The following is an 18,258-nucleotide window of genomic DNA, read 5'->3' as shown; positions in this document are numbered from 1 at the left end:
GTCCTACACTTGTTGAAATCATTTCAAGTAAATGTAAAAGTAAAGTTTTAGTAGAAGTAACTAACCTCATATCAACATATATTAACTAAGATGGTTTATTAGTAAGTAATAAAAAAAGAAAAGCAAATATTTTTCCACAAAATAGCTTGTTGAGCAAGTCAATTACTAGCTTATCTAAGCAAATGGTTGTTGTTCAAACAAATTGTTGTGCCTTTTGAAAATTAAAATGATAGAGACCTTGTGTTGGAATTTTGGAGTCCAATCTCCCACAGAGTTGAGGATGTTGCTAGGAAGCCACACAAGCTATGTGCTGCACCTCCTCTTTGATCATTTCGCGATTTGACTCGGTTCAACAAGCCCATAGAGAGATATCGGAACAATTCGATAACCCGCCAATAAATCTGATGATTGACCGACCCTATTGTATGGCACAGTAAGTAATGTTTGATAAAATAACTTTATTTCTACTTTTCACCTAAGCAGAAGCGTATGTTGGAATTGCTTTATCAGGAGCTGCTGTAGCTAAATACACGAGCAGAAGAAGCTATATATATAAGCCAGAGGTTTCGGATTTTGTTGGTACGGATCCGACCCGATAACAACTCCAGCATCAACATTTCTCAGCAATTCACAAACCAGTTGCAGCAGTCAAATTCCAAGATCCACACATCAAATCTAAGAAAAGTAAACAGAGTCATATTAGGAGTTCCTTTTGCTGTTATCTGCTCTGACCATTTCTCATTACTTGGTCAACAACTTATTAAAAAAGTTTGATCAGGACCCAAAATTCCTCACCTAGATTTCACATGTGGTCACATCAATGAGGACCCAAAAACATTACACCCACCCCCATCCCTTGTGCATGTATAAATATACCCCTTCATTGCAACAACATTGTATCTCAACTTACAACACAAAACTCATACATATAACACCACCTATCTCTAAACTCTCTCTCCATGATGGATTGTAGAAGGGTGCTGGTGATCTTGTTCATTGTGGCCATCTCATTCATGTGCTTAGCAGGTGTTAAGAGAGCCGAGGCGGCGCGACTAACGCCGGCGGGGTGCGACAACGGAGCCGATCAGGGATTCGGAGCGTATCCGACCGTGTTCGCGAAGGCGCGCCAAAGCATGGCTACATGGCTGGCAAGGTTGCCTTCTGGGCCTAGCCCCAGTGGTCCTGGCCATTAGAGTTGTTACTACTATTCTTTCTTCTTTTCTTTTTTTTTTTCCTTTTTTTTAATTTGTTTTAATTTTCATTAGTTTTACTAGTCCAAAAGGAGCACATGTATTATATATATAAATACCAAAGTAGTGGCAAATATAGAGTATATAAGAGTTTGAAATAGAGAAAAGAATGTAAAGGGTAAGAGAAAGATATTTGTTTAATTTGTACCTATGTATGAAAGTGTGGATGATTAATGATTCTTTAAATTCACTTGTTCTACCTCTTCTTTTTATGTGCAACTTTTCCTCAAATCTCTCTCTTTTTTTTTTGGGTTTATGTATTCTGAATTTGCTTCCCAGTGATTATCATCAAAAGTTTAACTTTTCGAAGAATAATTTATAAATATTTTTTCTATTCAACACACCTCGCATCTGAGCTCGAGATCTGTTATCGAGTTCAATAAAGTACGACGTGATTTGATTTTAGAACCTTTCGAAAATAGTGTTGTGAATTTTTTATATTCAATTGTAAATTATCAGAGAAAAAAATAAAAAAAAAATAATGAGCCCAAAGAGGTATCGATTCGGGCCCTGTTCGGCCCATTAAATTTATTTGGGCCGTGACCCGGACCCAAATCCGGCCCGGTTCGGCCAATCCGAACTCATTTCATTCCCCTCCGACGCCGAGGGTTTCGCCCTCGCAAACCTCCGACCCCCACCACCGCTTTGTCGTGCTTCCGAGGGTAATTAAAAATCTGTGTTTTTCAATTTTTAATTTTTTAATTTTTTGTTTTATTTTTTACTATTATTATTATTATTATTGTTTTGGTGATCACGAAGGGATCTCAACGTTGATAATCTATTTACAGGGGCACTGATAATTATTACTGCAGTAATTTATTCGTGGTATTTTTTTTTTAAATTTTTTTTGTGGGTGATTTCGTTTGAAGTAACTGCGAAAATTGTTATCTCTCCAATTATTTTAATTTTTTTGAAAATAAATATATATATTTTTTATATATGTTATACTTCGCCTCAAAAATGAAGTGTAAATTAATGGTAAAAAATGTGTTCTTTAGTATAAACTGCAAACAATGACCTTGTGGTATAGCGCGTTTTTACGTCTGTGCCTAATAGTTTCATCTGTATCACTTAAAATTTAAAATTTGTATTTTGGATTGTGTTTCGATCCAACAGTAAAAGGTTTGGATCGATTTACGACTATAGGAGTGCGATCAAATGTCTAGCATTACATACCGTATTCAGCCTTCGAAGTTATGTTTTTCGAAATAGGATAAATCACTTCGTAAGTAAAATATGCTATCTTATCAAATCATAGAGAATTTTACGGGGGGTTGACGGAAAACAGGAGCAGCGACCTCAGGTCGCCGATGTGAAAATGCGCTGTACTACTATATGGGTTTTGAGTTTCTCTTTCAAAGTCATTTATATCGTGGAACGAATGATGGACTTGATATGCAGCCTGACGGCATAGAATTTTATAGGTGGAAACAGAAGACTGTGAGTTAGTCGAGTCCATTAAATGGTTTGGTTTTAGAATTTCGTGACGTCTTCCCTGCTTTTCCTGACTAACTAAGTAGATGTTGATTGGAAGCGTGATGCAGGTGTCACGTCTTGTTCCGGGAACATCTGTTACAAGATTGGGCCGAACTGTTTGACCGACTTACGATTTTTCGTTTTTGTCGAAATATTATGTTTCAGGTTTGCTTAGATGCCAAACTGATAGGGAATAGTCTGATTATGGCATCATTTGTTGATCGGAATATTAAAGTTTTTGGAGCTCGTGATGGTGTAGAGTTGTTAGTTGAGTATGAGGATATTATTCAGAAGACCTTCTCATCGGAGAATGAAGGAAACGATTTCTTTAACAAGTATGCTAGACAGAAAGGATTTATCGTCAGAAAGGATAACGTGAAGCGTCATCCCGAAACTGGTATGGTAGTTTATCGTCGGTTTGTTTGCTCGAGAGCAGGTCTACGAGATAAGAAGCATATGAACAGGACTGACAGGCAAAGGAAAGAACGAACGCTCACTCGTTGTGAGTGCCCAGTTCAATTCGGTATTCAATTTGATCCGACCACTAATAGATGGTTCGTGCATAACTTTGTGGATAAGCATAACCATGATTTGGATGACGTGGCTGTCCGTCGCTCCCGTCGTAAGATTAAAGATGTCCAAAAGTCGGATACTGTTTTGCCTGAGATTACAGGTGTACGCAAGCATGAGACTGTGAACGTCACGGGACGTGAGAATGGCGGTCATGAAAATGTGGGGTCCGCGTTAAAGGATGCAAAGACTAGTTCTCCTTCCGATGGGAGAGGTGGCGTGTCCAGTTCGTCAGAGGAAATGACCAGATTTTGTGATCTGATGAATTTAGGTAAAAAGGTATTTCATGAGGCATCGAAGACGAAGGAGGATTATCAGGAGATAATGCTGTATCTGGAGAACAAATTGAAGCAAAAGGAGAAACGTGGTTTATGCCTGGAAGTTTTAACTCAACTCGAAAGCAAATTGGAAGGGGGCATCGAGAAGAATGCATTATCAACTAAGCTTCTTGATCCTTTCTCAGTGAAGACTAAAGCTACTCCTAAGAAAAGGCCAAAACCTTCTAATGAGATCCGGAGATATAAATGTCGTTTTTGTCGTTGTTTTGGACACACAATCCGCAGATGCCCATTATCTCAAAAAGATGCTATGCAACTTACCGCTATCAAATGAAAGATAATGACACTATCCTACAGTGAGGTAAGCTAGTGCATTAAATTACCAGCAAGAACTTATGCTATTCTTGTTGTTGTTATTTTTTTGGTTTATTTTCATGAACTTTTCAGTTGCCTAAGTTGTTACATATTATTCTGTCTAAAAATTGTGCAATCACGATCCTTGACATTTATGTATATTCCATAGTACCTTCTTGAAAATTTTGGTTCAGATGGTGCGACTACTACTAATTTTCTTCAGATGGGGCAAAAATTTTACGAGTTTTGCATCTGTTTTACTTCTTTAAATGCTAACCTTTTAGGCGCATAATTGGTTACTAATATAAAATGCACTTTTTTCTTCTTATAGGTGACCTTCAATTACTTGTAAGAAATTTGGTGAAGACATTTTCTTAAACTATCGGACCGGCTGATCTGGGCGGTTCTGTCCGAATGGCTGCTATGACTAACTGAATCTCAGTGAAGGATTCACATTTGTAAAGAAATGCACCGCCGAAAGGAACCGCATACTAACTTTATATTCACATGTCTGACTTCTCGACAGAAAAGTTATGCTAATGTTTTCTAGTGTTTGATTTTCTTTTTAATTGTCTCTTCAACGCAATTGTCTATAAAACTTGAGTCGTTAATGCTCGTGATTTATTGCCGTCCTATGTAGACTTTGAAAAGCTGTAGGCCCCCGCAGAAAATGCATCATGATGATATCATGGATCTCCTATTTATAAATTAGATGCTTTTACTTCTATGCATATTGTTTTCATCTGCAACCCTCGATAGCGCACTTACGGAAGTACCTTTATCTCAAGTGTAAGAGTCATCCAATTCTGGGAGGAGGTTGGTTTCGTATTGAATTTTTTGAAAGGTGGGGATGAAGATTCAGATTTTAAAGGGGTATATATGCACTACAATCCTTAAAATTCACATATTGCATTTTTGTCGCGTACTATCCCTTGATTCGTTGGTTCTGTAAGTTTGCTCCTGTAAGTTGTATCTTTCATTTCGCGGACGTAATCTGGGATACTGTGATCATTGATCAGACTCAAGGATGTCTCTCCTGCTGTGTACATGCCGAGCCCCCTGTTCAGGACACAATGATTAGTATTGTAGTTTGTTTTTTTCTTTTAATGAGCCTATTAAATGGTGCTCATGTTAGAAGCTTTCTCATGTGAATCAAATAGCAGCACAATGATGTTATCTTTTTCTCTCTTCTTTCGTTTTTCTTCTTATTTCCGTGTTTTAATTATTGGCTTGTCCGCGTAGTCCCGCAGATGTATCTCTGTTGCTATTTTGGTTAGTTGTATTCTTTTGAGACTAATTGTGAGTGAAAATTGGTGATTTGTTACGGTCGATTATACAAGCTGATTGATCATATGGTGTAATGGTGGCTTAATGGTTTACAAACTTTGCTGTAAATTGATGTTCTTTGGTGTCAAAAGAGATCTATGCAACTCCTTTTTTTTGACTCTTAAGAATAGTTCTCTGATGGTAACTTATGCTCTCGCCACTGATTATGCGAGAATCAGGAAGATTGTTTTCGAGTTTCAATTTGTTAATTTGGATTTTGGAATCTGGGCTCTTCCAAGGTTATTTCGAAATCCAAAGTCCAAATAATCTGATCCTCAAGAGTGATTGAAACCTAAGCAATCTAAAACTCTGTCACAGCTCTTAAAAGGAGAATTGATATTGTTCGCGCACTTCTTTTATTACGCTATTCACATGAGAAGGAAAAAAAAAAAAAAGATTTTAACTAAACACAATGTATCTGTTCGTGAACATCAAAAAGATCTCTCATAATATCTTTTTAATTCCACAACCTGAATCCGTAAAAACGCAAGCAAACCAGTTCCGATTTAGCGCCGTATTCTATTCTACTACGTGAATCCGTCGCCGACTTCGTCAGACTAAACAATTCGTTGTAATTTCTAAAAATGTGGAGGGCATAATAGTCAAATCATCCAAATCCCTTCGCCGGTTCGTGGGATAAGGTGTAGGGTATTAGGGGAAAAACCTCTTCCTCATATTAAGCTTTTATTTTTAGGGGATTATAGATTTTTTTTTTATTTTACCCCCTCCATTTTGGAAATTTTTTGGGGTTCTTACGAAAGCTTTGTGAGATTAAATTATGGCTACCATGGCAACGACAGTAATTTGTCCGCAGATTCAATTTGGACGAACACATATTATTCCCCTTCAGGTTTTTCCTTTTTTTAACTCCTTTAATAGAAGTTTTTTTTTATTTTTTTTTCATCAATTGCAAACACTTTTATTTGGCTTAGAATCCAACATTAGGATACCCATTTAATATTTTGAAATTTTGATGCGTAAAAGAGAACTTTTTTCATTTCTTATCCAGTAAAAAAACCTGCTTTTAGTAAGTGAATGATATGAAGGTGCGAATTTTTGTATGTAGTTATGATATTTGGAGATTATGGTATTGGTTATTTGTAGATTATGTTGATTTAGCATGCCATGGAATGTGTTTTTTAGCATCATTGCTTTTGAGAAATTGTTTAACAATAAGATCATATAATTTGTTTAATCCATTCATTGCAGAAGATGGTTTTGGCAAGCACAAAAATCCTTGATTCTTCAATTACAACTTTTAGTTCATGGGAACGTCCAAATCAAAGGTAAATTCTAACTTCCTATTACCTAGTAATGCAGAGTGAGTAAAAACTCTTTGTTGATTGAATCTGATATAGGAGCTTACGAATAGCCTATTATCGCCTTATTTTTCTTTTTCTTTTTCTTTTTTTATTCCTCTTTGGGTGGATGCTTCCTTCATCTTGTCGTGATTTATGATTTGTTTGGCTCAGCTCGGCGTTTTCCAGAAGTGTTGTTTGATTAGAGCTATTTTGGGAAGCCACATCAGCTCTTTGTTAGAACCCTTGCAAGTCCAATAACTTCCATCTGAAGCTAACAGCTATCGCTCCAAAATCAGAACTTTTGCTTTTGGGGCCCATAAGCTCATCCTTGCTCCAACTAGAAACTCTATAATACTTACATTGCTTACAAACACAGGTGTTTATATATGAAAATCGTCGCTCTTAGGTTACCTCTTTATCTTGTTTTAGCCCTTAGGTTGTGCTTACAAATGTATACAAAGTAATGAACAAATAATGCAAAAGGGGCAGTAAGATTGACTTGTTTCCGCCTCCTGTTCTAAAATGATTCTTGTTGTGTGTCTATTCTTAGGTTATTGCTCTCTAGTGGAAGAAAATTGAGGGATTTGTCTCTTACTACTTTTGCTGTTGGTTCAGGTGAAATTCAATTTTATCAAAAATTTGGCATATGGACTACTTATTCTCATTCTCTCATTTTTACTTGATTTACTTTAACAATCACATGCTTAATGGCTTAGGCTTAGAAGCATCAATTACTGATCAGAAGAAGAAGAACGACATATCACTGGACAATGTTAAGGTCGCTGTTGAGTCACGTGATGACGAGAAGATCCATGTGAGCATGTGACTTGGACTCTTAGTTTTCGGCAGGCACGTTAATATTCGTCACCAATGCGTCCCTGTAGTAGGCTATGAATTTCCCGGCTTGTTTAATTATTTGCACTAGAAATTTCTCAGGGTCATCTATTAATTTTACTAGTAACCTTCTTGGCTCGCTTCCTTTTGAGGTATCCTTTTACCAGGGGTACGTGAGAAATTCACAGATAGGTTAAAATGTTGAGAAAATATGTCGCTTTCTTGCATTACTAGAATACTTGAAAGACTCAAATTTTTGGTATTATAATCTACTAATATATTAAAAAGATGATATCTGCATGAAAAGGTTAATGATATCGTAACCCCTGCATTGAAAAGTATGAAAGTAGATAGACTATAGAACTGTATTTATATTTTCGAATATATTCTAAGAATTCAGATTCTTGAAAATGTTCGAGCATTTCCACTACTATCCAATGATTATTTACATAACAAGGTATTGGACATGGATTCCTCTAGATTATGAAGTAACTGGTGCATAGTTGTCCTTGGAATATGGAGTGACCAGAATTAGAAGAGCCCCCTGATTGTCTTACTAAAATCAATATGAATGCTTTTGTCTTATTAGATTTTAACTCAACTGTATTTGATAACACTATCCATAACTTTGCTATCAGGTTAGAGTGGACTTGACTGCGGAGGAGACGCAAAAAGCATTTGACGAAGTTCTGACAAACCTGGCTCGCACTGCACCCCCTATTCCAGGGTTTCGTCGGATGAAAGGAGGTGAGCTTGCTCACTTTACTCAGCTTTTACCTGTTGTTCTTGCTTAGCATTTGCCATCACCTTTTATCTAGCTACTAAAGCGAATTTCCATGAACTTACCTGATCCGAGAGCATCTCTTTCCTGTTTCTGCATGATTGCTGGACAACCAAAGGAAAAACATCCAATGTAAGTTGCTTGTAATCTCCTGTTTTGTCCAATCCTTATAGCATTTATCTAAAAATTGCTTACTCTTCTTGACATTGGATATTTCAATGTGGTAGGAATATATTACACAAAGCATATTTGCTGAAATTTGATGCAGGTGCCAAAGAGCTTTCTACTACAGATCCTTGGCAAAGACCGCGTTACTAAGTTCCTTATCCAAGAGGTTGTTAGTACAACCATAGGAGACTATGTGAAGAAGGCAAGTATAATGAGATTTCTTAATTCCAATGATTAAAGTTAATAAGGTGCAGTGTTGTTAATATATTTTTAAAAAATTGCTATTTTATCAGGAGAAGTTGAAGGTGAAGAGCCAATTTAAGACACTCCAATCAGCAGAGGAACTTGAATCAGCTTTTGAACCTGGCTCAGAATTTGGGTTCAATGCTACAATTAATTTCGAAAAATCAGACCCTGAAACAACTGAACCAAGCTCCTCTTAGCCATGTACAAACAGGTGCCCCTAACATATAGAGATTCTTTTCTTTCCTGGAGATGTATTTGTTTGTCATGATCTTGGAAACATGATCTATCTTTGAAAACTATCCTCAAATATCTTGATCTTGTAGTGAATCGACTAAATTTTGTTGCTTCATAGGGGGGGAAAAAATTCTTGGCAATGGAAAATTACTGGTTGTATTCAGAACCAGCGGTAAATGATTTATTTGCATTGAGAAATGAAAGGCTTGTTTAGTTCCGCTTGTTTTTACGTTTTCATTTGAAAAGTCGCCATTCTATTGGTATTTCTCTGAAACCGAAGTTATGTAGGTTGCCATAATGTGATGGGTTATAACTTAATAAGTTTAAGTAAATGAGAAGGATTATATCTTTTATGGCTTGCATTATTACTAGTATTTCAACTAGATTACCCAAAAAGTTGTTTGCACTAATTCTACCTTTCTTTTATTTTTTAAAATTAAAAATACTAAAACGTGTCACAAATAAAATAGAATTAAAAAGAGAGCTTGTGAGAATTGTGGCTTGTGAGGACCACAAGTAGAAAATGATTCTTCTTTTAGGTGATACTTTATGCATCCAAACAAATTAAGCAATGAATTCCCTGAGTGGTACACCCTCCTTTGTCCCCTTTTTCTTTGTATGCATACTTTAGCTTTTTTAAGACAAATATATACCCCAAACAAATAAGTTCATTTCCTATTTGGTTATTTACATAGCTTGTATTGCTATTCTCATAGGAAATAAGCTTGAACAATGGCAAGGTTCAACATGTTTGCTCCATGAACAATAAAAGAAAGTATTGCAATGTAGTTATTTAATTTCATTTTTTTTCCCCGACTTCTTGTATAGTTTCTCTACTTGAGAAGTAGGTATGAATTGAAAAGCTAATACGATCATATTTGGATGTTGAAACAATTTATACGACGAGAAATAACGCACCCCCAAACCGTTGTTCTCGAACATCACTTCGATGGAGGCACAAACCAAGCTAAGATGCAACACTTACCCTTGAATAAAGTTGTTCTCAAAGTTAAATTTTTTTCCTCCTGGAGGAAAAGAAAAGTGAGAAAGAAAGATGAATGGTTTCTTTTGTGTGTCTAAACAGGAGTGGGGTTGTCCAAATTGTCTCACCCTGACCTACCACTTGTGTAGAAAATAATGGTGATGGGTGGTCTCACAGATAAAAGGAATGAGGCTCATCAGGTGACAACAAAGCAGCAGCAAAAGAACTGATGATGCCACTTTTCTGGTACTCCTTTGACTTATACCCCTACATTATTGTCATGTGGTTGTAGAGCCTTTAAACCTAACTAAAGGTCACAGCTTTTCAATATGGTAAAGGTTGTGTTACAGCATGCTTGCTCCTGTTTAATTGCAAGAAAGAGAAAAATATATATCTGATTCAGCTTCCAATATTTTGATGTGGTCCATGAAATACTGATTAAGATAGAAGTGTGAGGTTAACCGATAATCATGATATTTGCGTTGTTCTATGGATAGTTTTTATAAATAGTTACAAGGCCTTTAGTTGAATTAAGGAAAGTATCTTCTTCTTTTTTTTTCTTTTTTTTTCTCTTTGAGAAGAGATCATACATGACTTGAGTTTTACTAGCTTAAATCATACAAAAGTTATTGATGCCCATCCATTATTGATCATACATGACTTTTGAGTTTTTTTTTTTTTTTGAGAAGAGATCATACATGACTTGGAGTTTTACTAGCTTAAGTCATTCATTAGTAGAGCCTCATCATTTTACCATGAATAAGGAACTCTACAACACTTCTCCTTCATCTTTAGTGATATTCTTTGGAGAACCCTGCAACTGCAACAATATTTAATTTAAGAAATTGTGTATACATTTCAATTATTGTATCCTTAAGAAATCATTTATAGAGGAGTTAATTAAATAGTTTAAATAATTTGCCTGGATAAGGCTGGTTGCTTGCTAGAATTATTATGCCATCTACCTACCAATTATAGATCACCTAATATCCCTATAATAGAATTTATAATATATTAACATATCATCAATTCATTGTTTAAGTCATTATTGGATAGCCATTCTACTCAAAGTAAATCCACTAGTTTTTTTCCTAGTTGCTATTTGAATCTCAGATCTTGATTTATGGGTAAAAATTTTTTTAAAAAAATTCCAAGTTGAAGTTGGTAATATTTTATGACTCTTAACCTATTTTTTGAAATATTAAAGGTTCCAAAAAAGTGGAGAGATGGTACCTTGAAGGAAGAGAAAGAAATTAATTCACACTCTTGTACCATAGTTTAAATTTGGTTTATAACACAAATATTATTATACTAGAAACAAAGTTTAGTTGGTCACCTAAACATGGCCATTGAATTCTTGAAGAAAACAATGCAGTAATTAATAGCTTAAACCTCACAACAGAGCATATTATATGATGACCACATTAATTTGACTTACAATTATTCAATGTGTATCAAATGCCTTCTTAATTATTGTTACCACATCCCCATTCATGTGAAAATATTAACTTTGTGATCATGAGTACTTATTACTCAACCTAAATGTGATCCCATTCTCAAAATTCAACATGGTTTAGTCACCAAACACCTAATAGGACATGATTAAGGAGTACAAGCTGTCCTTTTGCCCTTTTATTATAAATTTTTATAATAATATGATTGACTAGTGGTGAAGAGGAGTCAACTTGAGAGGTTGGATGAACCTTAAATATGTTTGAGATAAAGAGTAGCAATGACAAGCAAAGATAGAATAAATGACAGATATTTGACAATAGTTTTCTTTTGAGAAGGTGAGAGTAGAAAAAGATTGATTTAGAGTGAGAGAAAGAGATGAGTTGGATTTATCAATACTAGTAAATGGAAGAATTGATTTGCTCTGAAAACTTAGAAGTTTAAGTTGCCAAACAACAATGTATTAATATTTTAAAGATGCAATTTTTAATTAAACAAAAAATATTATATGGGTTTAGTAACACCTACTAAGAACTTTTTGTTTTCATATCATATGATTTTTTCTCTAAAATCTTAAGCTGCCAAAGAAGATATACTTTAATATTTTATATTTAAAAATAAGTTAGAGAAAAAGAGGTGAGTTGGATGTGTCAACACTCAACTACTTGAGAGAGTGTGGCCCTTTTTTTTTCTTTTTCCTTTTCCTCTATTTTTGGGGGAAGATGTGGGGATGAGAAAACTTAGAAAGTGGGAGACCAAATTATTATTTTTGGAGAACAAGGTGGATAAGATGAAGATGCTGAGGTTATGATATTATTTGTGTAACAATCATCATAAAAGTCTCACCTGCATTATTCTGCTTGTGAGCTTGGGAAGCCCCACAAGAGAGATCTAGCTTAGTTTTCCATGCAAAAGGGACCTTTTATTGTTATTTTATTATGTACACTACATGTTTTGCTTAAGAAGAAATTAAGGTTTGCAAATGGGTGTAGTATCCTTTCTTTAACTTCCCTAATTACATTTCTCCAATATGTGTATATATTTGTATTTGTGATTTAAATCCATATCGGTATTCATATCCAGATTCGTTTATCCAAACCAATATCTATATGTTTTAAAGTATTCTTATAAAGCATACCATTTTCCGGTTTAAGTACTTTTATTCCGTAACGATCATTTCACCATAAGGATAAATATAAATATTACTGAACTTTTGTAGAGATAACATAAAAAAGTTAAATTTTATAGGAATATATTTGTAATTTGCTATGTTTATAGAAAGCTGTATGCAATTAACTTTTTTTTTTTGTTCCTTATATTGTAGAAAAGAAAATAAGCTCACATGTTAAAAAAATAATGATAAAGATAGAAAAGCGCATTGTCCAATGTGTCAAATTTTACATAATTTGAATTGGAGGAAAAAGAATATTAAGCGCAGCCAAAGAAGACCTAAACATTTTATAACCACTAGGGAGGGTTTGAAAAAAAAACCTTAGATTAAGGCCTTAATAATAATAATCAACATGAAAACTTCTCCCTAAATCACTATTAAAAATTTGTTTCTCTAACTTTAAAACTTTGGGCAAATTGGCTTCTACATATTGAGTTCTCCTACCAACTATTTAGGCACAAATATAGTGGGGGAAAAAAAATGCTTTAGAACTTTTTAAAAGGAGTGAAAATTAATTAATGAGGAGGATATAATATAATCTTTCCATTTCATATGTATATAATCTCATGTTATCAAAGCTTGATGAATCCATTTAAGCATCTTCTTATGTATGGGGGAAAAAAAAATCCAAATCCAAATCCATATGTGGTCCTGTGGATAAGGATATTCTATCTAAATATAGAGCAACATGTTCTAAGAATAATAATAATAATAATAGTAGTAGTAGTAGTACAAAAAAGTTTATCTTCAAAAGCAATTTTTTTGACACTTATATACAACTTTTAATTGTACCAACAATGCAATTCAGCACGATTGGATGTATCATAATACTTTTTTTAAGCTTAAAAACCTAAATTTTTCATGATTTTTTTTAGAAAGTTGTGTAATTCTATATATCATACTTAGGAACTACGAAATTAAGACTCCGATTCGTATTTATATCCATTTCAGTCAAATAAAATTTGTCGCATTTGTAAATGGAAAAGTAAATTGAACATAAATTAGCAATCATCTATTCTATATATCTTATCTAGGAACTACGAAATTAGGATATCTGAGAGTGGCATCCGATTCGCATTTATATCCATTTCATTGAAATGAAGTTCTTCGTATTTGTAAATGGGAAAGTAAATTAAACAAAAATCATCTATTTTTGGTTATTTGCATCATATTTCAAGGCAAAAAAAAAGGAAAAAAGAACCTTAAAATGTACTTTAAAGTGATCCACCTTCTAGATGATAAAAAGTAACAAAAACCCAAGTGTACAAATTGGCCACTTGCATTTCTTACACATCAACAAAGAGTTGCTTTTAAGGAGCAAGAAGCAAAAAAAGCAAGTTTTAGCTAAGTGGAGAAGCACTTTTTGAGGAGCAAAAATACTATGAAGAGATTCAATGGTTTGCTTCATCAATTGGTTTTGGATTCATTTAAAAAAAGAAAAAAAAAATTCTATAAATATTTTTTGGGTGCATCAATCTTCATCAATTACAAAGCATAATTGAACACAACAAAAAAGGATGTTACCCTTGTTTTTTCTTTTTTTCTTGTTTTTTAAAGTAATGGTGCCATGAAATGTTATGTTCATTAGCTTATATTGATAATTATTTGATAGTCAAAAAATATTTATAGAAAATATAAATAAAGTACATTTTATAGTGCTTTATGAGAACTCGCAAAAGATAATAATAAAAAAGGACTATTGATATACAAAATCAATAATAAATTAATGAGAAGAAAAAATGAAGAAGCCATTGAATTCTTCTTCACTGATCATCAAACGAAAATAAGAAAAATAATAATAATAATAGAAAAAAAGCAAAAACGTACAGAAAACAAAAAGCTTAATATTATACACACCTACTAATTAAAGCGAGGCTTATCATAAACCGAGTCACTAATTCCTAATTAGGATCCCGCTAATTAATAGGGGCATTCTCGTCATTTCACCCTTCCCATTCGCCTTGTCCTTCTTTTCTCTCTCTCTCTCTCTCTCTCTCCTCTCTAAACCTCCTCCCCCTGACCTTTTCCCCTGCTTCTCTCTCGGTCGTAACGAGGCGAGAAGAGAGAGAGAGAGAGAGAGAGAGAGAGAGATGGTGGGCGATTTCATGGTGTGCGTCGACAAGATCATCGCCTCCGCGTGCTTCGACTCCGGGCACGGCGGCGGAGGCGGAGGCGGCGGAGCTCAAGCAGCAGCGGCGATGGTGGAGGGGGGAGTGAGAGGGGAGGAGGTGGAGGAGGGGGGGAGCTCGGAGAGGGGGAGTAGGAAGGGGAGTACGGGGAGGAATAAGAGCAAGAGTAAGAGGAATAAGAAGGGGGATGATGCGGTGATCGAGTGTAGGATATGCCAGGAGGAAGGGAGGGAGAGCGACATGGAGTCCCCCTGCGCTTGTAGTGGAACCCTCAAGGTCTCTCTCTCTCTCTCTCTCTCTCTCTCTCTCTCTCTCTCTCTCTAAGTGTTGAAAGGACTAATTTTTGTTGAACTAATTTGGGTTTTGTGGGAAAAAGGCGAGATTTTTCCCTTTTTTTTGTGGTGTTGATGATTCTGAGTTGAAGTTGAAGTTGAACTGATATTTTCCAAATTGAGCTGCTCTTTTTTTTCGACAATTTGGGGAGAAATGGATTTTGGTTTTTTTTTAAGTTTCCTGTTTGTGATTTGCTGATTCTATCTTAGGGCTGGAAAGTTTCTATTTTTGGGTTGATTTTTTTGGCGGATTAATTATACCAAGAATTAACTGGGAATTCTAATTATTTTTTGGTGGATATTGGGTTTGCATGTGTGTTCCAGGTGAATCTTCTGGTTGTGTGAAGGCTAACTATCTCAAACCTAAGTCTTTCACTTGTTATATTACTGAGAAAGATGGTTTTTTTTTTTTTTGTTGGATCAAATTGCTTGTTTTCACTGTAAACATTGGGGGAAAAAACAGGGTATTTTGATTTTTTGTGTGACCTTCATGTATTTCTTTCATTATCTGCAAATTCTACTTCTTTTCCTCCCCCCCCTAATCGAATGCTTTTACTGAGATATGTATATGATTTTATCATTATTTATGTTCTCCTCGTAATGTTGAATAAAATTTAATCTTTTCTGAAAATTTCAGGTTTCATGCATGTTACCATTCTTATGTGCTTAATTTTTTTCTGCGATTATCCATTATTTGGCTGTAAAAAAATTTTGCACACCTTCATTTTGTTACTTTGGTTAAAATTGTTTTCATGGACTTCACAATTTCTCATATTCCTTGCCTTAAGGTCATTTATGTTGTGTTAATTTTGTTAGTTCACAATTTTGGACAGCTATAAAAATGTAGTCATTCTCCAAGTATTACACAAATGCGAACATTTTCATTTGAATTGTTCGAAATATTTAGAAGGGTCTGGGGTGGTTAATTGTTGTAATAACTGAAATTTTGATCTCCTATGCACAATGGGCTTATATTGTTGATTGCATGTCAATGTCATTCTACTGTTGATTGCATGTTATCTTGTGTGTGCATGATGAACTTCTCATTGTCTTATTGTGAATAGTTGGGCCTTTAGTGCTTTAATTTTTGAGAAATATTTGAATATTTTTAGTTCTTTTGCTTTGGTTTCAATTAGCGGAGTTGCGTAATATATTGGTTCAGAATTCTTATGTTCTGGGCCCAGTTTTATTTTTGATTATCCGCTTTGTTTCCATTAATCTGTCCCTTCACCAGAATACTATTTCTGCTTTCTAGTTGGCAATGGATGTAGGTTGCTATTACCTGTTCCTGTGTGTTTTGGTCTTCAGTTGATTGCCGTGGGTATCTATCCATTACCTTTGATTATTTTTGTCAGTGTCTACTCCACAGTGCTAAATCCATCATCTTTATTCGGTCTTGTTGTTTCGAGTGTTTTAGGTTTACATGTTAGCTTTTGAAGGTTCATTCTGAAAGATATTGGTGTAGTAGCATAAAATTCTTCGACTAAAATGCGCCATCATTTTGCAGTTTGCTCACAGGAAATGCATCCAAAGATGGTGCAACAAGAAAGGGGATATCACTTGCGAAATCTGCAATCAGGTTGGTATTAAGTTACCTCTCTCGCACTTTATTAAGAAAGGTTGGCTTTCAAATTTCTTTCTTTCTTTTCTTCCTGTTTAATCATTAAATTGCTCTTTTAACAGGTTTATGCGCCAAACTACTCTCTTCCCCCAGCAAGATCTGGTTCTGATGTAGTGGCTGTGGATATCAGGTACGCTAAAAGAGTGTTAGTCTTAGGGTTTTTGGCCTTTTCTCTGCTGTTATGTACAATGCCCTCAGTTTTGTTAATACCGATGGTTTATTTTCTCCTCACCATCAGACAAGGCTGGGGCACGCGGATCGATCTTCGTGATTCCCATTTTCTAGCAATTGCTGTTGCGGAACAAGAGCTGCTACAAGCCGAGTATGAAGATTATGCAGCTGCGAATTCAACTGGCGTCGCTTGTTGCCGCACCGTTGCTCTTATTGTGCGCGAAATTTAATCTCTTTTTCTTATCATTCTTTTAGATTTCCTAACCGCTACCATAGGGTCCTGAACATGGTCTGTGATTTTTGGCAGTTGATGCTACTATTGCTCGTACGCCATATACTCATGGTCACAAGGGATATTAGTGTGCTTCAGGATGTATCGGCGCTCTTCAATGTAAGCTTATTTTTTGCATTTTTGAACTTTTTCGCAATAAAATATGTCATAGAAAATGTGGTTATTTTACCCTGTTGTTTAGTTTTACTCAACATTTATGACATTAACTGATTCAAAGATAAAAACAAATGTAGTTGTAGTGACCTTTTGCTTTGGACATTTTCTTTGTGCTGTTATCACCTCAATCTTGCCAAAATGGCGATCCATTGTTCATTTTTAGTAGTTTTCATAACATTGTAGAACTCCATACGAAAAATGTACATGTTTATTATCTCTGTAAATCAATTTTTTTTTGCATTTTTAGTAATATTTCTGTAAAAGAGAAATGTGATATGCCTCCATCTTTTCAGGTTTCTCTTCAGTTTGCTGGCTTTTTTCTTCCATGTTATGTGATATTACGTTCCTGCTATCTCCTTCAAAGCCGAAGGCGGCGGCAGGTATATACATCCAATATGTAGATTGATTTGCTCCTTTTTTTTCTTCAAAATCATATTCCTAAGTTGTGTCTTTACATTTTCTCTCTCAGAAAAGGGAACAAAAAAGAGAGTTTTGTCTATTACATACTCGGCAAAGGATTCTCTGATTTATTGTTGCCCTGCAGGTCTAGAGGCTATCGTCATTCGAAATATTTCACTCCTATGGAGTCGGTGAGAAGTCGTTTGCCCGACCGCAAGTTAGGATTCGAACCTCCCGGGAAAGTTCCGTTAAATTGTCGATAATGAAATCGAACTGAGCTTTCTGAGAAGAGAAAGGTAGCTTTCATCAGTGTTAAGCTACCCTTGTTTAAGAAAAGATGTAAATATTGAACAGCAAATCTTCTCAGTTGTTTAGAAGCCTTTCTGATCTGAAAGTGTAATCCTCCTTCCAATCAAGGAACTACTGGGTAGAGCTCTGCCTCTATCTCATAGTTCCCAATTATTATCAAAGTGCATCCTCTCTCTCTCTCTCTCTCTCTCTCTCTCTCTCTATTTGGGCAATTTTGATTTGATTTGAGTTAAAATATACATTGTGGGTCTCTCTCTATCTCTCTTTGGACAGTTTTGATTTGAGTTAAAATATACATTGTGGGGAAAAAGTATTTAAGATGTTTCTCTGCGCAAGTCGAGCAGTTGCTCCAGAACAAGCATTTACAAACAAAACGATTTTCGGGCTGTGTTTCTACGTTTGCCCTCAGAAGCAACAGCAAGATCT

At 35.1% G+C, this 18,258-nt stretch overlaps 3 protein-coding genes across 8 annotated transcripts; all 3 read left to right on the top strand.

Moving 5' to 3' along the window:
• On the top strand, positions 1,833 to 4,548 carry LOC109707733 (protein FAR1-RELATED SEQUENCE 5-like). The gene is made up of 3 exons (XM_020229249.1): positions 1,833 to 1,912; positions 2,892 to 3,935; positions 4,260 to 4,548. The coding sequence occupies exon 2, from the start codon at positions 2,931 to 2,933 to the stop codon at positions 3,906 to 3,908; it is 978 nt and encodes a 325-aa protein (XP_020084838.1). The 5' UTR covers positions 1,833 to 1,912; positions 2,892 to 2,930; the 3' UTR covers positions 3,909 to 3,935; positions 4,260 to 4,548.
• LOC109716583 lies at positions 5,931 to 10,212 on the top strand. Of its 6 annotated transcripts, none has more exons than XM_020242129.1 (9): positions 5,933 to 6,104; positions 6,464 to 6,540; positions 7,106 to 7,170; positions 7,272 to 7,369; positions 8,028 to 8,136; positions 8,289 to 8,302; positions 8,439 to 8,540; positions 8,632 to 8,795; positions 9,950 to 10,212. In XM_020242129.1, the coding sequence occupies exons 1-8, from the start codon at positions 6,033 to 6,035 to the stop codon at positions 8,779 to 8,781; spliced, it is 687 nt and encodes a 228-aa protein (XP_020097718.1). In that variant the 5' UTR covers positions 5,933 to 6,032; the 3' UTR covers positions 8,782 to 8,795; positions 9,950 to 10,212. The 6 variants fall into 6 exon arrangements, with proteins under 6 accessions (XP_020097741.1, XP_020097718.1, XP_020097712.1 ...); XM_020242123.1 differs by having other exon boundaries at positions 9,903 to 10,212; XM_020242136.1 differs by lacking the exon at positions 9,950 to 10,212 and adding an exon at positions 8,938 to 9,035.
• Positions 14,416 to 18,011, top strand: LOC109716576. Its single transcript, XM_020242105.1, has 7 exons — positions 14,416 to 14,828; positions 16,392 to 16,463; positions 16,568 to 16,635; positions 16,744 to 16,891; positions 16,984 to 17,067; positions 17,418 to 17,504; positions 17,669 to 18,011. The coding sequence occupies exons 1-7, from the start codon at positions 14,514 to 14,516 to the stop codon at positions 17,672 to 17,674; spliced, it is 780 nt and encodes a 259-aa protein (XP_020097694.1). The 5' UTR covers positions 14,416 to 14,513; the 3' UTR covers positions 17,675 to 18,011.

This window comes from Ananas comosus, linkage group 1, assembly GCF_001540865.1.
Source record: "Ananas comosus cultivar F153 linkage group 1, ASM154086v1, whole genome shotgun sequence".
NCBI classification, from domain to species: Eukaryota; Viridiplantae; Streptophyta; class Magnoliopsida; order Poales; family Bromeliaceae; genus Ananas; species Ananas comosus.
Note: the sequence above shows the minus strand (reverse complement) of the source record. Positions and strands in the feature narration are given on the sequence as shown.